This window comes from Poeciliopsis prolifica, unplaced genomic scaffold (assembly GCF_027474105.1).
Source record: "Poeciliopsis prolifica strain line A6 unplaced genomic scaffold, Auburn_PproV2 SCAFFOLD001, whole genome shotgun sequence".
In the NCBI taxonomy this organism is placed as follows: Eukaryota; Metazoa; Chordata; class Actinopteri; order Cyprinodontiformes; family Poeciliidae; genus Poeciliopsis; species Poeciliopsis prolifica.
Genome location: NW_026562376.1, coordinates 2,053,613 through 2,081,204, shown reverse-complemented (window position 1 = coordinate 2,081,204; position 27,592 = coordinate 2,053,613). Strand labels below are relative to the sequence as shown.

General features: G+C 39.7%; 2 protein-coding genes across 37 annotated transcripts in view; both read left to right on the top strand.

Moving 5' to 3' along the window:
* Positions 1 to 4,380, top strand: part of si:ch211-1e14.1 (UPF0606 protein KIAA1549) — a 36,966-nt gene extending 32,586 nt beyond the window's left edge. For all 4 annotated transcript variants that reach the window (XM_055034948.1, XM_055034940.1, XM_055034934.1 and 1 more), the window contains 4 exons: positions 496 to 548; positions 924 to 1,072; positions 2,088 to 2,242; positions 2,520 to 4,380. In XM_055034948.1, coding sequence (XP_054890923.1) covers positions 496 to 548; positions 924 to 1,072; positions 2,088 to 2,242; positions 2,520 to 2,714 — 552 coding nt within the window. In that variant the 3' untranslated portion in view covers positions 2,715 to 4,380. The remainder of the gene's footprint in view (positions 1 to 495; positions 549 to 923; positions 1,073 to 2,087; positions 2,243 to 2,519) is intronic.
* Positions 4,381 to 7,390: 3,010 nt separating this feature from the next.
* Positions 7,391 to 27,592, top strand: part of mical3a (microtubule associated monooxygenase, calponin and LIM domain containing 3a) — an 85,728-nt gene continuing 65,526 nt past the window's right edge. For 12 of the 33 annotated variants that reach the window (XM_055035048.1, XM_055035137.1, XM_055035101.1 and 9 more), the window contains exon 1: positions 26,585 to 26,845. The gene's annotated coding sequence lies outside the window, so the exon portion shown is untranslated. The other 21 variants (XM_055035031.1, XM_055035111.1, XM_055035091.1 and 18 more) reach the window with 7 other exon arrangements.

Sequence of the window (27,592 nt, the reverse complement as noted above, 5' to 3'; positions counted from 1 at the left end):
ATGTTTCTGATAGTCTCTGGTTAGACGAGATTTTTCCGATGTTCCTAAATCTTTCACAGAAGCTGAACTGCATGAACAAGCAGGTTCACACCTGGCGACCGATTAGACCAGGGGACCCCGAAGTGGGTCCTCAAGGGCTGGTATCCTGCATGGTGTAGTTCTCTCCCTTGTTTAACACACCTGGATCAAATGATGGCTGGTTAGAAGGCCTAAGAAGAACATTGACATCCTGAAAAGGTTGTTGGTACCACCAGGGAGAGAACTGAAATGTGCAGGACCCAGAAAAGTTACTTTCTGGTTCAGCTTGCAGAATCCAAAATTAGTAAAGAAAATCTTCAACAAAATATTTTGGAAATGACATTTAGATCTGGTTTCATCGCCTTATTTGAATTTTCTACATCCTGTAGGCACCACAGAGCATTTTGAAGTAGTTTAAATCTACCTGAGATGTTTGTTTGCTCTCAGTTAACACATTTTCTTGTTTGTCTGCTCTAGAGATTCACTGAACTGGGGGTCTCCTCTCCTGCAATTCAAGGCCTAACCCCAAGGTGAGCAGTTCACCCATAAATCGATAAGTTTAACTTGGTCTGTGTTTTATGACACCAAAATGATGCCTGGTTGGATAGATCCAGTGGAATCTGCTCTCTGCTTCACCGGTTTGAATGTTTTGTTGTATCTGCAGAGCTGGCCCCTCATGAGCAATAAGAGAAGCACCATCTTTAATTTATGAGTTTAATGGATCAGATCTAACCAGGGATCATCAGCTACACAAACATCTGTTTGTAATTTTGGAAAATTGTATATGTATTTCATGTGAAAAGGGGTCTTGATTAGTTTCTAATAACTCATAACTTCTTTCACATGAAGTAAATTCACACCTTGGATGCTGTAAATGTGCGACTGAAGGATTTTCTGTGCTTCAGGCAGGGCCTTGGCTCCAGCTACCTGCCACCAGGAGAAGCATCAGGCCTCAGCGAGTCTCTCCAGCCGGACAGCTTGTTCTCCAGCAGGGGGCTTTACGCCAAAGAGCTGCCCTCGTCTGCCAGGCCGCGCCCGGTGGGGGGCACCACAGGTACTGGAGGGGGCAGGATGAAACCGACACATTTACACGCCTGCTGTCATGAATTACTGATGCTGTTCTACAGTTTCAACCTTTTAAAGTTTCGGTTTACATTTTAGAAAATGAACAAAGCAGAACTGATACTTAAAAATACAAATTTCACAGTTTCTGGAGAAAATATGTTTGAAAATATGTTTAAAAATGGATAATTATCATTATCCATTTTTATAATGATAATGAACAATTAGAATTTGTAACTACAGCTAATATTTCCTTTGGTGGAAATATTAGTTGTACATTCTCTTTAAAATGAAGAACTTATTTTAAACACGGTGTAAGATCTGTGATGCTGTGGGCCTGTTTTCCTTCCAGAGGCTCTGATAATGTTGCTAGAGGTAATTATTAAATATTATTATAAAATGTTTAATAAAATTATGATATGAAACATTTCCAATAAAACTCTGGTGACCTCTGGGAGCCAAAAATGTTCTTGTGGTTCTGACAAAATCTGTATTTGCTCCCTTTGAATGAAATGATTCAAATTAAATGACAGAATTTTCCAGTATGAGATTAAACGGCAATAAATTAAATTCACATTTTACACATTTTTATGCATTTTACAGATGGTTGCCAAGGGCGACAGTTAATGTGGCTGTGAGCAGTAACAGTTAACAGCTGCTTTAATTAAATCAGTTAAATAGTTTTGGGTTCAACATGGCGGAGTAACAGCTGGATGATCTCCTCCTGTTTCACTAATTTTACCAATTTCATAAATCCAGCATTAATGCAGTCATAAAGCTGCCCAGCTGGACGAGTTTCATCTCAGCGCTAAATTATTCAAGAGCTGACTTTATTCCAGCATCGCCTCGTGATGTAGGTAAATGTGTTTTGGCTCTCGGCGTCCTGAGTGAAGCGCTCGGCTGACCGGCTGCTCTCTGGACTCTGGGCTGCACGGAGCCGAGCTGCAGGCAGCGCCGCGGACCGGGTGTCGGGTGAACTGACTGTGCTGCGCTGTGTGTGTCTCCAGGCGCCCAGCTCCATCACCTCACACAGGTGGGCCTGTCCAGCCGCATGAACGGCTACCCAGCAGGCATCAGGGCAGCTCCCGGCCAGAACGGAGGCCTGGGCTGGAACCCCTACCACACCGACAACTTCTCCAGGCTGGAAGTTGAAAAAGAGGCAGTAAGTGATTTTTTTTTACTTCCTTTGTCAACTTAGAAATGTTTTCGCTTCAAATCGATACAGAAATTTGGGCTCAATAAAAACTTTGTGTAATACCTGCTTAACGGTTATATTCTCATTTTTACTTGTATTCAGATTTACTAAAACCATGGCTTTTCATTATATTTGTTTAGTTGGAAGTAAAACTCGACAGTTTTCTTTTATAAACTATTTGATGTGTAAATATTTGCTGGTTACCTTCAGTTTCTGTGACTTCTTGACCTTCTGTGACCTCCAGATGCACAGGAGTGGAAGTGGGGATCCCACGGCGCCCCCTGTCCACCTGGACACGGCGGCGGCGTACCTGTCGTCCCCCCCTCCCCTGGACACGTCGCCCCCCACACACTCCTCCGCCTCGCTGATCAAGGCCATCAGAGAGGAGCTGCTGCGTCTCTCCCAGAAGCAGGCGGCCGTGTCCGGCTACCACAGCTGAAGCTCTGGGCGCCTGATGATGCTTCCCATGGAAGCTCCTGTAGCTCCGCAGCAGAGGAACTGAAGCGGTGGTCCACCTCATCCTCAGACTCATTACAGGAAAAAAATGAACTGAGAGGAAGGGTTGTAAAATGGGACACGTGTTTCTGTCTCACTGATCAGGCTGGGATGAATCCAGCCGCTTCCACTGGAGAACCATCATTTCACTGTATTACTTCAGACTCAGTATTCTGTCATCTTACCTTCACAAACAGAAACACCCCATTTATAGAAATGTTTAACTGCCAGAGTCTAAATAAATCGAGAGCAAAACCTTCTCATTGTAATGAGACAAGATTATGTCTCATTTATAACAAGAAGGTTCCTTTTGAAACAAAAAGACCTTCCTGTTAAAAGCAGAGACTTGGAACAAGAAATGCTCTGGCGCCACTTTGATTCTCCCTCTCATGACACTATAATCTGAGAACTGCTTTTTTTGAAGGTGTCAACCATGAAAGTCAGTCACATTTTTTGCCTACATGCATAATTTTGTCCCCAATTTGATTCTGATTATTGTTGTTCTTAAAACACAACAGGATGAATGTTTCGCCAGTCCTTAAAGGAAATAGAAAGTTCCAAATATGCTGTTAAAACCTAGACATTTAATAATATTTATGACCATAATGAGTGGATGTAAACTCTACGACTCCAACCATCAGCAGCTCGTTTTTGTATTTCTGCCATGATTGAGCCTCGCCTGCCTTGACACTGTGATGCAGACATCAAGCAAGCCTGTCAGTGTGGCTTCCATACATGATAATACTCAACATTTCTTCCTCAATTATTGCAGTAAAAGCCATTTCTGTTCATTTTGATGATGATTTTTTCATGTTAAAGATCCATACCGTTTTATTTCTGTGATATCTAACCGACTGGTACTTTAATGGCCTTGGAAGGAACCTCCAAACTGGGCTGGTTTACTGTTTACTTGACATATGTATTAATGTATGTATTAAGTATTTGGCTGTAACTTGATGCACTGTTTGCAGACTACTCACTGCACCTCTGGTGTTTCAAAAAGAGCAAGTTTAAAAGTCGTGAGCTGTAAACTAGGACAGGCAACTTTTCTATGTTAACTATATATTGGACCATCAGCTTTTATTCTCACAGTATTTAAGGTTTGCTCTGCCTTTTTGTACTGTACTGTACTTTTTTTGTGCTTTATAAATTGCCTCATGTGATTATGTTCTTTGTTTTTTTTAGTTGTCAAAAATCTTACAAGATTGCATTTTTCACGAGCAACGCCCTGACATGTTCTACCCAGGGGGCTGAGGTAATTTATTGAAGTGAAATAAAAGATGGAAACGTGTATTTTGAAGCAGGAGTTGATGGTATGTTTGTGGTTTGTGCTTCAGCGTTGTGGATTTGACCCGCTGTGATGTTCTTTTTAAAGCTGGTTGAACGGAACAGAGCAGAACGTCTCAGCATGTCAACACTGTAAAAAACTGTTTCCACAGAAAGAAATTGTTATGTGGAAGCGTTTTATTGGAAAGCGCTTGAAAGGCAGGAACATTTGGTCGGTCATTGTGGTGCTGCAGCATCTGGTGGCAGCTCCATGTGCCTGATTCACAAACTCTGCCGCCACCTTCTGGTTTTATTCTGTAACTACATTTCCAAATTTTTCATTATTTGATTTTTCTCTTGTTTTTGTTGTTTATCTGTTGGCTGGTCCAACTTTACATCTGATTCTTGTTCCATGTTCATTGGTTAAATTTCCTTGGTTTTTGTGCATGCTGTAATTTGAAAAAAAAAATTAAAAACTTTAAAAAATGACAATATGTCACAGGAACAATTACAAATTCAGAATTACATCTGAGTTAATCCTTCAATTCACTATTTTAGATTCATTACACACTGGGAAAAAATCCATGTTTTTTTTTCCTGTCATTTTAGATGATTATGGTTTGCAGCTGAAGAAAACTCCAAATTGAAACAATAAGATTTTTTTTACGTCATAAAAGGATAGTTCATGCTTTACTAGTTGGTCATAATGAAAACTATTTATTGCGTTTTACAAAGAAAGATAAGCCACATAATGTTATTGTTTCTGAACTTATGTCTCTAAGAATGCCATTAGAAAGTTGAGTGGAAGAAAGAAGTGCTAGAAAATAGTTGAATAATCAAGTGAAGATGGACAACAGACACTCAGTGTTAAGCCACTCCTGAACCAGAGATGGCAGCAGATCTGGACTGGTACTTACTAGTTCAAAGTTTTTTTGGTTTTTCCAGACGACAGTAAAGTTTGGATTTAATTTTGAAATCCAGATTCTGGAGGAATCTGCTGGTTCTGGTCCACTGGGTTTTATCAAGTCTGAAGTTAGAGCAGATGTCAACCAGGAAGTTTTAGAGCTCATGTTTCTGTCTGTTGACAAACGTTATGAAGATCCTGATTTTATTTTCCAGCAGTACTGAAGTGCTGACCCTCACTGTTAAACGTACCGATATCTGTTATAATCACTACGGTATCACCAGAAAGCTGACCTGAACCACACAGAGAATCAATGGGTTGTTGACGCCACAGTCAAAACATCCAGATGACCTGAACACCAAGGAACCCGCTTCCTGAACCCCTCAGCAGAACCAAAACCCCACAATGCAAAGCAGCTCACTTTGGGTTTTCACGAGTCATTAGCATCAAACTTCAGAAAATGAAGCACCTATCCCTCCACGTTTAGGCAATGTTTATTTTAAGTTTCACTTTTTAGTGAAATCAACTTTTTGGAGATATTTTGCTGAGAAGCACCTGTAAGGTAGGTTTGGTAGTTACCAGAAACAGCCAGCAGGCGGCAGCAGAATACCGGAACATGGACTGCTGCTCTGGCTGTGTGCCAGCAGGGGGCCTGCTGCAGGTAACTGCTTTTATTGTCATAAAGCGGCAGCCTTAAAGTTCAACATTTAATTGTATGAATCAGTATTAGTAGTAAAATATAATGATTAGGGTGAAAATCACATTTTTGTTGTTGCCTGAAACAAGCTGCTTTTTCTCCTCAAAATAAAACCCAAAGTTAGAAAATCCATAACTATTATCTGTAGTAAGATATGGGTTGGTTTCAGACACTTGTGTTTTATTCCATCACTGGACCTCAAGCACCTAAAGGCCCGTCTAATCAGTTTAAAATGTCTCCACAGGGGGGCGCTCTCTGCAGGCCAGGCGGCATTAAACTACACTGGTACAGTTTATTGTATTTCTCTTACACAAAATGTGAATTTTGTTTATATTTGGTGAACCAAAAACAGCTGAAATTGCACCTTCTCCGTTATTCCAGACAAACTTCTAGTCAATTTCACTTCATGTGCAGATTAAAGTGAAATTAAGCTGCACCTAAAGTTACGTTCTGAATTTCTCATTCTGAGGTTTTCTATGTTTTGTTTTGCTGCTGTAAGTTTATTCTTGATTAAAAAGTCTATCCTTCTAAAACAAGATGCACTTGCATGTGAGCTGACATCACATAAGATAACATCAAAAACTGAAACTCAGACATGGTTTATTCCACACACAGTTATACTGCAAATATTTAGTTATGTTAATTTAGATTAACATTAAGTCTTTTTGAAAATGTTTTTATTAAATTATAACAATATTAAAGGGGTTTATAAATACAAACATACATGCACTCTATAGTGTATCTTGGGCTCCTTATGCATGAATTATTGCATCAGTGCAACAGTTCATAATTCCTCCACTGCAAAATGTGCCAACCAGTCAAGTGCATGATGATAAAAGCGGGTTATGATACTTTTGTCAGTACAGACAGGTACATTTTCTGTGGCATTTTTCCTTCCACTCAATTTCTGGTCCATATGCTAAGCTGCAAACATCTGGCTTCTTTAACAATGACATTTGTGGCTTATTGTGGCTACTTCTTCTGTGTTGTTTTAAGTTCTCTTAGAGTGAATGAAAACCCAAAATTATGTTTCTAAGCCACAGAGTGACTTGGAGTGATCATCATCAACTCCAACTGTTACCAAACACATTGCCTCTTCTTACAATCAGGCTGTAAAACATTATGGATAAAAAGCCGATCTGCTGTCATCATTATATGAAGAAATGAGCTTTGATATCTTTATTTTTGCTTTTTTAAAGTGTTGCATAAAAGCATCAGTCATGTATCACCTGAGCTGTTAGAATCATCACAAATCATAAAATAGTTTTTCTCTGGACAACTGTTGGTATTTCTGAATCAGTAGTTTGGAATTGATTATCATCTGATTTTAAGATCATAACTGACATCAAAATGATCATTTCAAAGGTTGAGGATTGACCAAAGATTAAGCAGAATTGGATTTGCATTTAAACATTGTAATAGTTTTAAGTACATTGTTTAACATCTGTTTTTTATTCTAACTTATCTCTTTGTATGTGACCCTATTAAATAAACAATATTCCATTATTATTCAGAAATACTATGAATAAAAGCTGAGATGTGTAATGAATGCATGTTTTCCTGCAGTCTGGTCCTGCTCTGTGGGGTCTCCACCTCCACTCCTCTTCCTGAGACATAATCCCGTCTGCATGTCGTCCAGCAGCAACAGGAGTTAATCTGGATCATGATGGTAATTAGCGCCTGGGTGTCCGGCCCGTCAGCGGCAGGGAGGAGTCAGAGCGGCTGACCTTGGAGAGAAGCGGGGAGGGAGGGAGGAGAAGGAGGCAGATCGCGGCGGTAGCAGCTCCCTGACAGAGTCCCGTCTCTTTCTGTCCGTTTCTGCAGCTGCTCTCGCTTTCAGGGAGGAAGAGGATCAGCGGGACGGAAAGCCCCTGACGGATGACAGGAGAGGATTTCTGTCTGTCCTCGGCACAGATCGGAGAAGGAGCCGAGCACCGCATTGCCATTCACTGTGAGTGTGTGTGTGTGTGTGTGTGTGTGTGTGTGTGTGTGTGTGTGTGTGTGTGTGTGTGTGTGTGTGTGTGTGTGTTTATGTGAGGGTCTCTGTTGCAATCAGAGACACAGCGCAGGAATTTCTGGGATGAGTTTCTCAATCTTTGCTTTGGTAACCAGGCTCCCTGAGGACTGACTGCACTTGATGCAGTCTATCTGCTGACGTCTTGGGGTTGTTTACATCACAGGTACTGTTCCTTTAACTAGACAGCCAGGAAAAAGGAGCATTTCTTTGACAGCCTATTGGTGGATGGATGCATTTGTTGCGGTGGTGTTGCTGGAGGAGGAGGATGTGCTTCTCCTTGTTTACCGCTGGAGCTTTTTGCAGTTATGCAAGTGTCTTGCATATCATCCAGGATGTGTTCAAGGCTGCAGGGTTGGTTAGTTGGTTGGTCGGTTAGTTGGTTGGTCGGTTAGTTGGTTGGTTGGTTGCAACACACTGCAGCATCCATGCATCTTCTGCAGTCTGTAGCTCAGGAGCCAACTGGCACTGTTTCCACTGTTTAAAGCTCTTTTTGCTGTCAGTCACTGGGGATGTTTGGAGCTGGAAAAGAGGTAAAGATATGTGCTTTGAAGAGAATAAAATACATTAAAAGCAACATTTAGGTGGGTTAAATAGAAAGAAACCAACAAAGAACAAGGGGAAGCTGCAGTTAATGTTTTCAGTCCTGATTTAAAGAAGCTAACAGTTTACATGTTTCAAGTTTTCAGTTTGTTCCACTGAGGAACCAGGAACTCTCAGTGTGGAGCACCACTAGCACCAACCCTAAAGCAGGAACTGCAGATATGAGGTAACTAATGTGCTAATCTAACATGGTGTTTAGCAGATGCTAATGCTAAAGCGCTAGAAATTTGAAGAATTCTTAAAAGAACTTAAACACGGATGTCAAAGTTTATACAACTCAAAGTTTATAAAAAAGTCAAATATAATTTATATGTATAAATTAAAGGGTAACTTAGAGTGATAAACGTTTTCAAAGTTAGCTAAAGCACTAAAGAGCTAACTTAACTCAGCTTTTAGCTTTTTGGTGTATTAGCAGAAATGCGCCACACTGCAGATTCTCCTGGTTTGATTCTGGTTCTGATGAAAAGTGATCTCTCATTTAACATGTTAGAGGTGATGACTCATTTTCACGGTGTCGGTCAGGACTCAGGCATCTTTTTAAGATATTATTGTGAACTAGATGAATAATTTGTTGTACTTGAATGTTAAATTCATATCAGTTATGTTAGGTTCTTCTATTTGTGGGACCAGAACCAATGACTTCTGAAACTCTGATTCGTCTTCTGATGCAAATTATGAACAGACTTAGTCACTGACTCTAAGAGAGAGTGGTTATATTTTAATACTAAAATATAAAGTTTTGTGTCGTCAGTGTACAAGATGTTTTAGGACTGATTCTGTCTGATTCTGAATAAAAGTCTCCCGAGAATAGAGCCTTGAGGAACCCCACATGTAATCTTTGTCTTATTTATGTCAAAAAGCAGCTCTGGGAACACATGATATATTAAGATGTTTGTCATTTACAGCTGTTCCTGTCATTTGGTTAGAAACTTCACGGGAAAGCTCTGAAAATATGATTTTTTAAATCATATTGAGAACATTTGTTGGGAAGCCAGCATGTCAGTGATCTCTGCCGGGTTTTAAACTCCTTCCCAGCTGCTTCCAGTTATCCAGGTTATCCTTGCTCTGTAATTGGGTCATTTCCTAGTTTCGCTGTGTCACAGCGGCTGCAGGAAACACAGCAGGTTCAGGGAAGCTTGGATGTTTCTCTCTTTGTGGGAGCAGCACATAGAGCCAGCCTAAATCAGCTGCTTCAGATGCACAGTGACACTGTGGCCATCGGGTCAGGTAGCTCCGGCTCACACTCGCCCATCTCCTGTTTCCATCGGACCGCAAGGTCAAAGAAGCAGATCATCTGTTTCTCCTCCCTTCCTACCAGGCTCCACTGTAATCAGAGGACACAGAGTGATATTGTGTCCTGTGCTGTGCTGAGTAGGAGGTAACACTCGTGATGCATAAAGGGGGAGGTGAATAGCTGTCATTCATGACCAAGTGACCATTTGCTCAGCAGCTGGCCTCTGACTTCAGACACTGATCCGGCCTGTCAGCTGCTGCCAGTCATCTCCAAAGCGTTCCCCCTCCCCGTTCCCAGAGGACCGGACATGATAAGCATGTTTACCCTACCTTAAGAGCAGCATAGTTCAAAGTTCAAAGTAGAATTGCTGCTTCTTCACTTTGATTTTGATGAAAACTAGAATGTTTTCAGTACGTTTCAACCATCTTTTCCTGCAACGCAGCTGTTCATTTGTAGGTAGAACATTTTTCTCAGATCATCTCCCGCTCATGCTTTGAGCATAGACAGCAACACAAATAACAATTCTAGGTTTACACCAACTGTTGAACCGACCCCAGTGTCTTTAGCTTTGAGAGGTCGGCTGATGCTTGCTTGAGAAACGGATCCTGAAGATCAGCCACTGCCCCGTTTGCTCTGCTGTGAGCGAGAGCTGACTGACAGCCCACCCGCCCACTGCGTCACGCCTGTACGTGTGTGGGTAACAACAATCACCCCTTTGTCGCTAACTAATTGACTTTGTTGCTATATTTAGCAAATTTTCAGAGAAAGAAAATCAGTGTCAGCCAAAACTGAAAAACTGCAATCAATGAATCTCAGCCATGTTCATGTCGATCCCTCCCAACTACACAAAATTCACATTTGGTACATTTTTGTACATTTTGTACTTAATTTTGGTTTCCACTGCTTCCAAAAACAACCCAAGCTGCTGGAAAAGACGAATGTTTTGTTGTTGATTCATCATCCAGAAACCACTTTCTGCAATCTTGTTGGACGTGTAGGAGGCTCCACTTCTGCTTTTCAAAGATATACAGTTGGATAATTGTGCATCTCTGCAGCCATTTTCATGTGCGAGTGTAAACGATGCATTTGGGGGTGTGGCCAGCAGCAGCTTAATTGGATTTAAAGAAACAGAGGCCCTAAAACAGCTCAGATTATTCATAACTGAGCAGAAAACCTCATTATTAAGAATGATATTGTGTAAAAAATGTAAGGAACATGTTTTATACAGAGGTATCCTAATCTGTTGAAACATAATGAAGCGCCTTTAAACCACAAAGTTCAACAAATTTGATTGAGATTTTATATACAAGACCAATGCAAACAAGTGCATAACTATAATTTTAGAATAAGATGAACTTTAGTCTCAAACTTTAGTGCATCTTCATTGGATTTGACAAGACAAACCAGCACATAGCAGCTCATTGTAATAAATATAATAAATATGTTCTGTTTGTTCATGTTGGATCAAATCCTGGACAGAACTTTCACTCCATGTTTGATCGGCAGTGGAAGCTTTTCCTGCTGCAGCACACAGCGTTGTCCCTGCGATTCCTTCAAGCAGCGTGCGAACACGCCATAAATCACAGAACATGCATCGGTATGCAATGGCATCCATTAAACAGCTACAGGCTGGATTATAACTTCCTGAACACAGAAACACAACCAGTGACTTTTATTTAGCCACTTTATTTAAAAATAAACTCCCGTCTGTGACTGACTGATATAAAAATCAGGTTTTGCTGAGCATTTTGCTGCTGCTGTTTGCTTCCTGTTCCTCCTGATGAGGGAGATGCAGTAGAGCTGAGCTCATCAGCAGACATCAGCGTAATAAAAAAAAAGGCGCTGTGCTCAGCATCCAGCCAAGGACAAGTGGGTGAAAAGACGACCAGGGAAGCAAAGTTTCAAAATCCCATGAAGAAAATAACGTCTTTCCAGATCTGTTGAGTGAGACGTTGATAGGAATGTACAGTAGCTCCACATTCAAAAATCAGTTGTTTACAGTGCAGTCACTGTGTAATTCAGCTGTGCACTTTATTTTATTCATTAAAATCTGATTCTATAGAAAGAACAATGAGACATTCAACAGTAAATGAGTTTTAGTACAAAATGCACAGATCAGATCAACACAGATCTCCTCTGTTTGTTGTCCAACCTGCACAGAGGTTCACTAAATAAACCAGTCAATTCTGATTAATTAGTTACTCTTTCACCTTCTTTCTTTTATTTGTATTCTTAGACATATGTTTTAGGGGAGTTTGTGAAGAATGGTTGAAGGAGTTTTTAGAGCTTAAAATTTTAAGGACACAGAAATAAAGGTAGGAGTTCTCAGAATTATGAATACATGACTTAAATTGCACAATTATTATAAGAATATGAAATGAAAATATGCCAGGAATCACGATAAGGCATAGATAGATATAAGCTCAATCTAAAACATTTGAAACACAAAAGTCATATTTTTGTGGTGCTGTTTGTAAAGTTATACCGTCAAACATCAACAGTAACAATTTGGGTTTTTCAGCTGTAATAAGTAATGAAAGTGGGGGTTTGTTTTTCAGTCATATTTTCACCATGTTAATCGTTGATTTATAAATGTCACAATTTTAAACTAAATATTTAATTAGCAAGTTAAATAAGCTAATATTTAATTTACAAACACAATTCTAGGCTTCAAATTAAATATGAAGCTAATTACTTGACAATTTTTTTTGCTCCAAACTATATTTACAGTTAAATAATCTAAATATTTAATTTGAATATGTGCTGACCAAATATTTAGATTACTTAGCTTGCTAACTTAATATTGAACTTGAAGCTAAATAACATTTGGATAATTCAAATGTAATGATTCACATCCACAGAGAAGCTGCTGCTCTGCTGAGCTCAAAGCAGTTTGGCTGAAAAAATGGGTTAAATTTTGACCCAATTAATGCATGAAGATACTTTCTCTATAAATGAGACATCCTGTAGCAGTCAGTGCTAAGTATTGAATATCAGTCGGTAATCCTGTTTGGTACTGGTTCCCTGTGCCGTTTAAAGTTATTTCATTCCATGGTGTAGTTTGTGTTGATTTCTCTGAACGTCTGGATTACTTCGGTTTACACTGACATCATCTGGGGTTGAAAACATTGACGTGGTTTCTCCGCTGTAACTTCCAAAGGATGGGTGGAAGGAAAACTCTGGGAAGTTGATTCACCCTTTCCCTCTGTTAGTCTGTCATGATGCTCTTCCGGCGCTGGAGGAGTTGAGTCAGGAGCGGCGGATTGGCTCCTGATGATTGAGAACGGCTCTGAACGTAGGTCAGGCTCTGAACGTAGGTCAGGCTCTGAACGTAGGTCAGGCTCTGAACGTAGGTCAGGCTCTGAACGTAGGTCAGGCTCTGAACGTAGGTCAGGCTCTGAACGTAGGTCAGGCTCTGAACGTAGGTCAGGCTCTGAACGTAGGTCAGGCTCTGAACGTAGGTCAGGCTCTGAGGGGCACAACAGTAGGTATCCTACTGTTGGTTTGATTGTGAGCGGACATATGGTCTCCATCTGACATCTGTATCAGGTTTCTAACCATGTCACGTCCACCAGTACAACCAGCAGAGCAGCTACACAAGCTAAAACCATTAGCAGTGTCAGTGGCTTCATGTCGACATATGAGAGCAGTTATGCATGTCAGTGAAACTAAACTGAACAAGGACTTTTCTATTCAAGCAAAGCTCACACTGCAAAACCACCAAACATTCCCACATATTTTTTATGCCTCGTTTTTAGTGCAAATATCAAAGTATCCTTAAAATAAGCCAAAACTAACTTGTAACTATCTTTCAGCAAGATATGAGTCTGTTTCAAGTAAATAATTCCTTATTATTGGTGAAAAATACTACTTCCAAAATCACTTCTAACAGGAAAATTTGCACGTTATCAGTGAAATAATCTGCCAATGGAATTAGTATTTTTCTTATTTATATTTTGCTGATGAGTTACTTTTTAGTTGGTTTTGTCTTAATTCAAATGCAGTAAGACATTTGCAACAGAAAAGAGACAGAAATATCTGGTTGGATTGTTTTTTGCAGTGCATGTGTTGTGATTTGGGGAGCAGCCATGAATGTCAGTAGATCTCAGATGTGATGATTCTGTTTTCCAGTGAATCTGTGTTTTTCACAGTAACTTGCTCCAGATGTGGGCGACATTTGATTAGACAGATGCTGAACTGGAGCATAGATGAAAAATGTGACTCTTTGGAGGAAAATTAAACACTGATAAAATAAACAATGTGGCCCAGCTGGTGGATGTTTTTCACGTCGTATTTTCAATTCATAACAGACTGAGCCATTCAGCATCAGCATCAGTTGGTAGATCTTGACAAAGAGCCTCCTGTTAGCTTGGCGACGGATTTCTGACCAGATCTGATGGGAAACTGATGATATCTCAGGAGCTGTGGTGACTTTGAGGTCTAAAGATTTATTTCTAATGCCAAAATGAGACCTCAAACAAATTCTTGTTATTTGAAGTCATTTATAACTGATTGTGGTGAACTTTGCTCATAAGCAGTGATGGGTTCAGGTATGTGTTTACCATTTCTCACAGTCACAACTTTACATCAAAAAGTTGAGCTTTTTAGTGGGTTCATTTTCCTATTCATTATTCTATCCATTCATTTATAAATGGCAATGTCCAACTAAATATTTAGTTTGAAAACTAAATACTTATTTAGAGGATAAATATATTTTTTAACCAACTAAATAATTTTCTCAGAGCTAGCTAAGTATTTAGCTTCAAAATGTTTGCTAACTGAATATTTAGCTTGCTCACTAAATATTTGGTTATCAAACTAAATATTTATTTTGAAGGTAAATATTTATTTAATAAATTAAATATTTAGCTCCAAACTAAATATTTACTTAAGCAAAATTTTTACCTTCAATCTAAATATTCTTAGTAAGATAAATATTTAGCTTCAAATCAAATATTTAGTTTGAAGTTATATATAGAGATCATAACTTGCTAAATATAACTAAATAAATATGCAGCTTTTAAACAAAAATATTTTTCTAACTAAATATTTAGTTCACTAATTAAATATTTAGTTTGAAACTTTAATGTTAATAAATGATTAAATAATATGGTGAAAATATGACTTATAAATGAAAGCTCATGGTTTTCTCTTATGTAAGACAAAATAACCCAAATTAATTTTCCACTGTAAGTTTACAAACGGCTCCTCATACATCCTCCAGCCACTGTAACTCATCATTGTGGTTTCTAGACAGATAAATGAGTGTCTTTGAGCATAAAGTAGTGAAGCAGAGAGCAAAGCGCTGCGACTCGCAGGGCGAGAAGGTCGAAAACATGAGACGGCGACTCTGAACTGCGAAGAGCTGAAGGAGCAAGTTGGACACAACAACACCAACACAGGCCAGGGGTCAGCGGGGGGATGGCAGCAGGTCAGATACGGAGGGCAGAGCTTCATAAATAGATGCAACACACAATCAGACGTGACACTTTCATGCATAGAGATGGAGCAGAGACAAGCCGGGTGGAGGTTTCCTGGCCTTCACCTGTTCCTCTGCTTCTGGACTCAGCTGTCACACAACCAGCATGGAAACCAGGAGAGACTCCAGTCTGGAACCATTATCCATATGGAAAAATCCCCTTCAAACTGGGCCTGGACTTTGACTAGGCCCTCCTACCTAATTTCTCTGTTATTTCAGGATATTATACAAGGATTTCAGGAATCTTAAATGACTACCAGCTGGTGTGACAAATTGAAGAGCATTATTCTCATTTTCAATACGCACAAATACATTGGCCTTGTTTTAAGGTTAGAAATGCAGTTAAATCTTGAAGATAAAACTAACATTGTTTCAGTATGTTATTCTAAAATCAAAATAATAGAGATAAACATGAAAAATGTCGTGGAGACAAGACACACCTGAAAAAAATGATGCAGCAAGACAAGCACACAAAGCAAAAACACAAAATCTTTCCAAGTATTTCTGGCCGACTTTCTCGTATCACTACACTTGAAATAAGACAAAATGAGCATTTAAGCAACTTTTAAGCAAGATAAAGGAGTTTGTTTCCCTTAATTTCTGAATATTGATGGAAAAGTAGTTCCACCAGCAGATTATTTCACCAACAGCAAGACATTTATCCATGTTTTAAATGAAACAATCTGCCAGTGAAACCATTACTGTACTTAAAACAGGCTCCCATATCTTCTACTGAGATATTTTCACTATAAACCAGAACAGATGGTGAGATTTATCAGTGTAGCAGCAGAGGAAGCTGACGGTCATGTCTCAGTTGTGCTGAGAGGATTTATAGAGTCGTGACTGAATGTGAGATCAGAGCGGTCGGGTCAGACCTGGTGCGGCTCCCTGCTGGGCAGAGACCCGTCCTGATGCCCGACGCAGAACCGGGCATCGGGAGAACGGGTCGGGGCGAGCTTCATCCATCCTCATCATCCTCACCTGGAGCCTCTCTGGCTCTGGGAATCAACCTTCCTCTGAAACGTTTCCTGCCTGGAGCCATCCTGAGAAAGTCTGAGGCTCTGGACTCGGTTCTGGTTTGATTCATGCACTCGGGAGGTTTTCCCTCAGAAACATGAACTTTTTTCAGAAAAAAAACTCCTGTCCTTTTTGTGTTTGTTAGACCTGAAGGTACGACAAAGAGTCTGATTACCTGAGTGAAACCGGCTTGGTTCCACATCTGCTCCTGCTCAGTGCAGCGGCAGATCGGATGTGATGTCACACTGTGTGACAGAGTTTACTGTTTCTATGGTTAGCAATGAAGTGAAACCACTGGAAGGCCGACTACATGATTTACCTGAGGGTGTGTTATGCACACACTCCTCGCTGGGTGGGAAGATTATGATGTCGGTTCAGGCTGAAATTAACGCCGTTCTTTCTGAGTTCATGTCTGCATTCAGATTCAGACGCTGTGATTATCATCTGAGCTTCAGAAACCACGGCACTGAGCACTACAGTCTACAGTCAGGCTACAGTCTGTCCCGTAGTCTGCACAGACTGACTGAAAAGGCCCAGGATCTCAGAAAGTTAAAGGAGTTCAGTTTAGTTTTGATGAAGTTATAAAACCATCTGCATATAGAATCGCAGAGATCTTGGGTTTTGGGCACAGGATGGGCAAATGACTTTAAAGAATGAAAAACAAAGAAAACATCAAGACAAAAGCAGCTTTGTTGTCCTGAAAGATAGAGAAAATTTGATTTAAGTCTAGAAACCACAGTATCACATGTCATTTATTTAATTCATGCTTTGCTATAGTTGGTTCTCTTTGGTTTCCTCATATTTGTTTAGCGTGACTGAATCTGAACATTTCTCAGAGATGCAGCTTCACATGAAAGCGTGTGACATGCAGGACGGCCCACAGGGACAGGATCCTTGTTCTCCAAGCCATTGTGTTCTGGTCGTTCATCACAAACCCTCTTTGTGCCGGGCGGAGAACTCGGGTCACAATATTTGAACAGCTGCGCACTGTATGGTGTGTCTGGTTGTGTTGGTCTGTTGACACTCGGAGCAGGAATCCGTCTGATCACATGTGAGAATTTGCAGAGTGAACTGCTCAGCATGCAGAAAGGAAACACTTTACTGGAGCAGAAAATGATCAGTATATTGTGTTTTTATTGGTCATTGTGTACAGTCAAATAAGAGAATATTGAACTGATTCTGTTTCCTGTTCTTAGCTGATAGGAGTGCTAAGTGGCGTGGTTTCTGCTGCTGTAGTTCAGCTGCTTCAAGGCTCAACATGTTGCTCGTTCAGAGATGATGTGTTTTGTGTAGCTTGGTTGTAGTGAGTAGCTGTTTGAGCTGATTCTGTTTGAGTTTCGTCTGGAACCGCTCAGCCCATTTCCCTCTGACATCAGCAGGACGTTGATATCCACACTGCTGTCACTCACTGGATCATTTCTTTTTCACACAATTCTCAGTAAAACTGAGAAACTGCGGGCAAAAGTCCGTCACCAACAATCATGTCATGTTTAAAGTCATTTATTTAAATTACATCTCCTCCTCCCTCTGACATTCAGGTTGGTTAACCTGATGATGGTTAGAGGATCTAAACCCTTTCCTCTGAAAGAAAAAATGCCCTTATAGAAGTCACTTTGTTGCTCTCAGAACAGAACCAAACAGAACAGAACCAAACAGAACAGAACCAGAACAGAACCAGAATGCCATGTTCTGATTTCTGAGTAATGTCACAGTTTCCCAGAATTATACAGATCCATTCAATAAATGAGGAGATTATTGAAAGGTTCATTTCAGCAGCTTCATCTTTTAAGATGATTTTAGTGAAAATTAGAATAATTCACCACACTAATAAAAAAATATATTTTTAAAATTTGTGCGTAATAAAAATACCAACATAAAGGTTGTAATTTTTAATCTTAGCATATTCTAATTTCATGAACATTACTGTATTCCACTAGAGAACATTTCCAGGTTCCAGACGATATTGGAAAACCCGACAGGCCCATCATGTTGTTCTGTAAAACAGACATGTTTGTTTAAAAAGTTCAGTTTAAATGTGAGCTGAGATCTGAGACCTGAGTGACGGCTTTGAATCTGCCTCAGGAATTCATCAGGTGGATGAGTCATGTCTAATTGGACAGAGACCAGTTTGCTGTTACTGGACACCAGTAATGGGTTCTGTTGGGAGACGCGTCGACTGCATGTTGTCACTCGCTTCATTGACCTCAATCTGTCGACTTCTGCCCAGCATGAATTTAGATAGAAGTCTGGTTATTTTTACATTTCTGACCCAGGGATAAAAGTCCAGAAAGCATCAGTGAGGAATCATCAGTGAGGAAAAGCTTTAAACCAGGGGTGAGAAGCTTTTTAATGCTGGGCCATAAGATCAAGACTGTTTTTAAAGGGTTGATTGTGGGAGAATGTGTTGATAAAACTAAAATAACACCTTGACTTAATTTGGCAGGATACAGATACAACTGCTGATTTAGTTGATAAATAATATCTCAGCATGCAGCTCAAATTTGCCTAGAAGGGTTAGAAAACATCTGGAGGCCTGGATTTGGTCCCCGGACCTTGAGTTTGAAACCTGCTTTGAACCCATGTGCTTTAACATCCTGACAGGATGAGGCTTTCAGGAACGTGTCAGTGTGACTTTGTGTTTGTTGGTTGTTATAAATGCCGATGAGTCAGATGTGCATCTGTTCATGATGTTCTTTGCTCCCATTGTAAAGACAGAATGGCATTTTGTCTTCAGGCCGTCTCTGTTCTCAGGCTCACTGTCTGCAGAACGTGTCGTGTTCAAGAAACCGGCCATTTGGGAAATGACAGAGTCAGCACCTGCTCAGGTGAGCTACGCTAACAAGCTAATTTTGTGCAGCCACCAACTTATAACCAGAAGTGTCAATAAAAGTTGTAAACTTACTTTTTTTAATTCTTAAAGGTAAGTTTTTGTACTTCCATTTGAGTTTCTAATGCTTCAAAAAGCACCGCAAACCCGTAATAAAACACCCAGACAGTTTTTGACAATAAGTCAGTGTTTTTTGGTGTCTGGAAAATGAGAAGCTGCCTTATCACAACAACAACAGCCAACAGTAAGGCTGATGAGCTAAAGAGGGTGACTGCAGTTCAAGGTGAGCTGGAAACAGAGAGGCTGCTGTTACACTCTTAAAACAAGAGAACAGGAATTTAACCAGAGATCATATTAATATTAATGAATAATCTTTTACTGGAACCTCTAGGGAAATTCAGACAGCACTAAAAGTTAAGATGAATTCCCACAACCAACCAGACCAACACTTACATAATGAGTAAGAAAAACAACAACATTTGAATGGCTAGAATAACAGTTTGCTCCAATCTAAAAATAATAAATATATTTGCTGCTGTAACTATTTATTCCATAAAACTTCTAAAACCCAACAAAAAGGGTTTTAGGAGTGAGAATGTTGATTGTTTGATTAAAATACAATTAATTAATTATAAACCCAAACATTTCAATTGAATCTTTCCACTAATTCTAAGAACTTCTACATTTTGCACGTTGCATATGTCAGGGTGAAATCCAGGTGAAACAGGAACAGATTTATGTAACTTTTGGTGCCTCTTACTGTCTGGTGTAGAAATACCTCTGGCCTTTTCTAACTACAGACCGCAGCTGGAGTCTTTCCGGGCCCTTAAAGGCCCGCAGTCCAAATAATTGCTTTGGTTCTTAACTGTGAAGGTGTTATAAGTGTTTAACCCGGGCAGAGGGTCACCATGACCCTGTAACTCTGTGGAATGATGGGATTTATGGCGTGACATCAGAGCAGCTCGTGGACGCAGTAAGAGGACAGCGGGGTGGAAAACGGGTTCGCTGCAGCCGCGCCCTGACCACTGCTGACTGCTGCGCGGCTCACACAGCTCTGAGGTCTCCTAAACACATGCAGTTAAATTTAGACTGGCTCAGACTGACCACAGTCAGACCTCCTGAAACCTGGCTGTCATTGTTCGGCCCGGCTCTTTCTCTCTTGCTTCGCTCCGCCACTGTCTGTGGGTGTTTTATTTACTTTTCTCCTCAGGACCCCCTGCTATCGCAGACACACACCCCCTGCTCCCATCATGCTCTGGGGCGATGGAGGGAGGCTGATTTACGTGGTGTTTTCTCAGGGTTAGCGCTCATAGCTCTGGAGGAAATTAAATGTTCGAGTTACAGCCCGGCTTGTTTCAGATTACCTAGAATACTGGAGCAGTTCCTGGAAGAACTCCTGTCTGAACAGAGAACGATCTCACGGTGTTCATCCAAACGTTCAGACTTTACCTTTTATTCCTGCCTACTGTTTTGTACGTGGACAGTTTAATGGGAGATGGAGTTATAGTTGTGCTTCCTTGAGTTTTTCTTGGATTTCTAAGTAGAGAAAATCCATCTTGCTTCACCTGCAAACTCCAGGTGCTTTTCCTCTCTTTTATGGCTGCTTTATACGCCGGCTTATTAGACGGCCATTGTAGATTAAAAAAATAAAAGAGGAGTAAATTTCCACCAAAAAACTCAAAAACTAATTTCAGAAATTTTCTAGAAAAAACAATGACAATTATGAGTTTGAAAAATTGAAAATTTGCTCATTTCTGAGTTTTTTTCTAACAACATTTTGAGGCTAGAAAATGTAAAAAAAAAAGCTTCAGACTGTTGAGAAAAACAGTCTGAATCAACAAATTTTTTATCAGTGTCTAAGGTGTTTGGTTCTTAACTGTGAAGGTGTTATAAGTGTTTAACCCGGGCAGAGGGTCACCATGACCCTGTAACTCTGTGGAATGATGGGATTTATGGCGTGACAGTTAAACTTTTAGTTTCTCTAAATTTTGACCTCATGCAACTGGACTTTTTCAGGAATGTTGTTTTATTCATGACATCAAGCAGACTAACGATGCTTGACCTTTTCTCTGACCCACTAAGTTTGTTTGCCAACTTTTTTCTTCCTACCAATTTACTTTTCTGTCATTTAGATTAGATTTTTTTAAACACTGATTTAAAACTTTTTTTCAGTGTTTTAGTTTTTTGTACTATTTAATGATTTCCCATCTTAAACTTATCAAATCTCACATTCTTTCTTGAAAAATCATTTCTTTTTTTCTTCCATGTGCTATAAATATTAATCTCACCTCATGAGGAGATCAGTTTCACCAGAAATGTTAATGAATGACATTCCTCTAACATTCGCAGCCTTCCTCCTCCTCCTCTTCCTCCTCTGCAGCTTGATGCTCATTGGCCGGTTACCGGCTCCTGATGGTGGCCATGAACATGATGGGATCGTCTATTAGCATAACTGTTTCTCATTATCTCTGCCACCTACTGATCTTTTTCTCAAGGATGGAGTTTAGTTTTATTTACTTTCTATAAGCATACATTTAATATTTAATATCAATCAGGGCTTTTTGTAGAATTAGAATTATGAACAATAATTCATTATATTTTTATTTAAAAAAAACAACCTTCTTTCATTTAAATAAACAAGAAATAAAAGGACACTTATAGGCCACTTATTTAACAATAATCCACTAAGTACACTATATAATAGATGATGTAGGGGTAAGTATTTGGAATGGGATTTTTTTTGGGACAAATTCTGAGTAATTTTACGAACTGTTTTCACTGAACAGCACTTTATAGCCTCTGCTTGGAGAAACAGATGCTTTGGAGTCAGTAGTGCATGTTTTATTAATACAGCTCCCTGCCCACTCATGGCACTGGAAGCATTTATCTGCATAATGTATATTTCTGACTGGTTTAAGATCATGATGTTTCAGACACAATTTCATTTTATTCAGTTTTATGTATTTGGCAGCAAATGTCATTTAAATGTTCAGTTTGTATCCAAATATAAATGTGTAATTCAGATAAATTATACTCCATTCCTTCTTATAATGCTACACATTCAGCTTCAAGTATGCACAGTTTAGGAATTAATATATATCAGAATTAATATATTATGCAAGTTATCCAAGGAAGCAGCAATGAGAGTAATTGAAGAAAGACTCCTGGATAATCTGTAGGGCTGAAACGATTAATAATTAGTGATGATGAATCGATTATTGAGATAATTTTCAATGAGTTTAGTAATTGATTCATTGTTAAATGGAGGTTACAAACTTCTAAAAGTCATTTGCTAAAAGAACAACATATTCAGAGCACATACAATAATTTATATACATATATGTTAGACACCGTCTTCATCCATAACTATGTTCTACCCAGACCTCCTGAAGTGGCTCTAAATAGTGGATTTTGCTTCAACTGGTTCAAATTCTATGAAGAATTTCCAGATTTGTTTTTTTACATCCACTGGATCCTCTTATGCTGCTCAGCAGAGTAACAGATGAACTTAATCTGACAACGCCTGAATAAAGTTGACATCCCAACAAGACGGATGTCCAGAAGTCAGTCAGGCTGGATGAGGAGTCGTCCACCTGATCCAGCCTCAGAGGACAGCCTTTGTGTCGCCTCGCTGAGGATTCCTCCAATCTGGGATCTGGTGGGCGATTTGACACCCCTCGTCTTCTCCTTCTTACTTCACTGCATCCGGCCAATCAGTAAACGGAAAGACCCGGTCACATGGTGTGTCCCCCGCTCCTCTTCCTGGGTGCCATGACAACGAGCCCTGGTCCAGGCAGCATCTTGCTGTGGTGAGAAAGAAGAGCAAGAGAAGAGGAGGCAGACGGAGAGGAAGGAGGAAAATCGAGCGCTGCGAGCCAGAGGGAGGAAAACCTTTTCAGATTCGGTGCCTGTTCCTGTTTTCCCTGCACGCTGTAAGTCATCTCTGTCCGTTCGTCTCCTCCAGCCGCAGCTGACCCAGATGACTGATTCGCATCCCCTTATTGAGATAAATATCCGACGGTGTGTCTTTAAGGATTGCACAGGTGACATCATGTGAATTTTTTGTGATGTACTGAGAACGCGGCGCGCCTCACCTCAGGGAGACGGCCTTTGTTTGCGTGCTTCAGTCAGCGTCCGCTCATCCTCAATGACAGATCTCTATAGTGAAGAGAGGCGGGGTGAGATCAAGCAGCTCTGCTCTAATAAAGCCACTGCCATAATGTGGTGAAACTCTCTGATGTATTGTGATCTGGCAGCAAGTGATTTAGCCTTTATTTTCATTCCTGCTGCTTTAAATCTGCCCTCTTCCTCTCTATCCAAGTCACTCTCACACAAGCAGACCAGTTTGCTTCTCTGCATCCTCCTGTGGTTCTGTTTAATTAGCAAATCCGTGCAAATCCAACTAGGGCAGCTTGTTCTGATTGGAGACCTCATATGTAGAATGTCCTTGTGCTGCTGGAGACAGTGGGATTTCCTGGCTTAAAAACACTTTTAGAGTTCTGATGTTTTAAATCGCGCTTCAGCTGGAGCCTTTTTTTATTAGATTGTACCTGTAAGTTGCTTTCTAATCACATTACACAGAGAAATGCACATTAACAGACTGAATCACTTTCACACACACACACACGCACACACGCACACACACACACACACACACACACACAGTCATACAGTTAATTATTACATATCTGAGCAGTTTTTAATTTATTTTTTCAAGTTAAGTTTGAAAACTCAGAGAACTGAAGCTTCTTGATAAAAGGTTATGTACCTAAAACAGTCCATTCTGATCAAGCATGTGGTGACAGTGGGGAGAAATGGCTCCTGTTTAGCAGGAAGAAACACTCAGCAGATACAGACCATCTGATGGGACTGACTGGAGTGGAGAGGAGAGAAAACAGCCATGTGAAAAAAATCACATAGAAAACACAAAAACCTCTACTGGAAAGTCAGGTTTCACTCTATCTGGTTAATGCTTGGTTCAGCATTGGTTCAGTTGGGTCTCCATTGGTTGTGCATTCCTCTCTTTATAGGCGTGAGTTAGGACAGGAAAGTGTGCGGGCTGCCATGATGTCATTTTGTGTGTGTACTCTTGGGCAGCCAGTTGAACTGAAATCTGTCTGTATAATTGTTTGTCCAGTTGTTGCTGATTGGGCAGGAATTTGGTTGGACCCTAAACATGCAGGAGCTGTGATCAGTGGTCCAATGTGCTGCTCACCATCTTGGCAACTATACAGTCTCTTTGCTTATTGGTTGAAATATTGTTCAAGGTGAAAAGAAAAAGCCATGAACCAATCGACTAACGCAGCTGGGAAAATGGAAATAACATTGGCTGAAACTGACTGAGGAAGCCTGTTTACCAGCACATTGTGCCATTTCATAGCACAATGAAGTAACTTTGTTAACTTCAGTTGTTAAAAATGACATGTATATCAGAAATGACTTAAAAGAAACCTTACTTTGTAATTTAGCATTTTGAAATTGGGCCTGTCCCGAAGCAGCTAATCAGCAGCTAACGGTAACATGGCTCCTCAATCTAACCTTTAACAACATTTTGACTGTGTGATCTAAGGGAAGATTGTAACAGTCCAATCAGAGCACAGAACAAAAATAAAAGGCCTTTTCTGATCAAAGTGGAGGGAAGTGATCTGATTGTCTCCTTTTTGTTTTCCTGTGATTCAATCTAACATTTGATTATGAGGTTTTCTTAGAAGACGTTTCCTTTGACAAACAGCAGAGGCTTCACTAAGTGACTCCCAGTTATCTCTTCCCTCCATTCCTTAAATAATCAAAACTGGTTGATAAAGAAAATACTGTATGTTTTTTCAGCAGGAAGACAAATGCAAGATTGTATTGTGATTGAGAAAGAACAAAACCGTTTATCAGTGGCGCATATTTCTGTCTGCAGGGAGCAGCCAAAGGCTCGCTACAGTAAATCATTTTTATGCAACGTCTTTCCTTGTAAAGCAATTGTTTGGACGTTATAATTTTCCAGAGTTGTAATCTTATGGTCTTCCACTGAAGCTAACTTTAGCCTCACTTAAACCCGTTGCACAATCTGTGTGAAAGCAGTCGAATGGACTTTGACATTTTGTGGGAGTTATAGATTCTTTATGTTATAAAAACCTTTAAAAAAAAACTCATAAGAAATTAGAAATTAGAACCAACACATCATGAAGGATTTTCCTAGTGACATGCAGTTTATTTTTATTATTTTATTGATTTATGATGCCTTTTTGATGGACTTCTGTTGATAACATTCACCTTTCTGAATGTCCTGCTAAGATAAATTCAGAAAGATAAGTGGTTGATATTTGCTATGGTGGGTAATCACATACCGGGGTTAACATGACGCTATACTGTTATGAGAATTTAAAGCTCTATCAATCAGTGATCCCTCAGTCCAAACTCCTAACTTGACGTGGGACGAATGGCAGTTCAGTCCAAACCCGATCCAAATCTTATTTTACAACCAACTGCCATGTGGGAGGGACCTGATAGTAGCGCAGCAGAATCCGAATCCGTTTTATTGGCCCAGATTGAACACACAGGCAAGGAATTTGACTTTGATTTCAAGCCCTCACAGCATACAGATATTATTTATAAATATAGAGGAAACAAAATAAAAACTAAAGAAACAAATTCTAAATATATATTTTTAATGGCAGGTTTGGTAGTGCAAATAAGCTGAAGGTAAAATTCTAAACCAATGTGTCCAGGATGTGTGGAGTCTGCTTAGATGTAATGAGACGAATTATAAAAGCAAATTAAAACAGAGAGGAAGTCTGGGAAACATCTGCCTGTGAAAAGATAATTTTACTGAAGATTTCTGCCTGTATCCAGGTATCTTTAACATTTACCTCAATTGTTTTGATATTACAGTGCCTTTCTGCACTTTAACTCTAGTTCATGTATGTTTTTCATTCAAATTTATAAAGAAAGGCTCTTTACTTGTTGAGGCATAAGAAATTATTTTATTATGTAAAGAGTACTTATTGGCCTTTACTGTTAAATATCAGAGTTACAAGTGCAAACATAAAGTATATTTTTTCTTAAGAAATCTGTTAATGACTTTGTCCTTCAGACCTTCAATCCTATCTTATAATCAGATTTGAACATTTGAAAATATGTTTGAAAAATCCTGATTTAAATATGTTAGGCATCATTATGAAATAGAAAAATACTATGCAGATCATAAACAAAAAGCAAAAAAATCGGAATTAAGAAATTGTTTTTACAATTTGCTCTTGGTTTAGTTGTCATTCCGCTCTGGTTTTTTTTAAATAATTAAATAATATAAAAAATTAAAACAATAATAAAATTATATAAAGGGCATTATAAATAAAATATATTATTACTATTGATGGTGATTACAATAATAATAATAATAATAATAATAATAATAATAATAATAATAATAATATACTAAGTGAAAGATAAATGATTTGCCGAGTTAATTTTTTGTATCAGTAAACTTACATTGAAAGCGAGTTTGCCATCCACAATATGGCGGACGCGCTGTCGCACTAGTTCTCTTCAACATTGGGCGTCTGTCTTGTTTCCGACACCAAGCAAACGCAGCAGTACTGCTGCGTCATGTTGGCAGAGACCAATCGGATTAAACTGAGCTAAAACATGCGGGGGAAGGCAGCGACGGGCGAAGGGGTGACACACAATTTACTAACAAAAAAGTAAAGTTACAAGTTCGTAGAGGACAGTTTATGTGTCATATAGGGACTTTCTATTATTTTACTTGTAGTTTTAAATGGCTGATTGTAGAAGTGAGTCTCTTACTTCGGTGATTTTTAGCTAACAGCTGCTAACTCCCCCTCCGTGGCTGCCGTGATGGTCTGGACCGATCGCTCTGTGTCAGTTTCAAGTTGCTCCTTCTGTCTGCTCTCCTCCGGGCTCAACGGCCACAGCTAACTAATTCACATCATCATTGTTTTTATCCCCTCATAAAACGCTGACGTTTCCACGAAAATGGATTTATTCTGACCGCATCAGAGTGGATTTTACCCGCTGAAGGATTCGGAGGTAGGATGACATTCCTCCCGCCCGCCCGCCCGCCGGGCTCGCGCGGCGTGTTTTCTTAAGGTTGCCGTGGGATCAGTGGACTGACTGCATGTAGATCTTGCACGTTTGGCGAATTAAACGCGCTGGTGGTTTTTAATGCAGCCACTAAAGATTTAACTGCATCCACTTGCAATAAATCTGACATGTCCTATTATCTACTCATGCACGTCTCCCTGGTTGCGTATTGCTCTGGTTATCTACCAGCCACGGTTTTAATGGGACAGCCTGTGGAATGTGTTGCATGGTGACAACATGCAGTCTCCTAATGAAATATGAAGTGTATGTTTTGTGTTTGCAAATGAGTAATGCAGGGGCAAGGTCATAAAGGCGTCAAAAACAACCTGTTTTCAGCAGGATTTGATTTCTAAGGCTGTGCAATGTTTAAGCTCTTATCTTATTTGCATCAATAACAGTTACAGAAGTCTGCAGCAACTATTAATAGGCATGTTTTCGAATGAGCTGCATGTCAGAACAAACTATTTCAAAGTTTGTTCTGACAGAATAAACTTTGACATAGTTTATGAAAGCATCGGCAAAATTGATGCTTTCATCAGTTTATGTTGATGGAAACATCAACATAAATTTTGCATGATGCCAAGATGAGATGTGTGAGGGAACATTAGCCATCTACAGTGTTTTAAATGATGTGCTGCTGTTTTGACCCTGATTTACTTTAAAACTTCTTAAGTGTTGTAAAATGAAATCAGA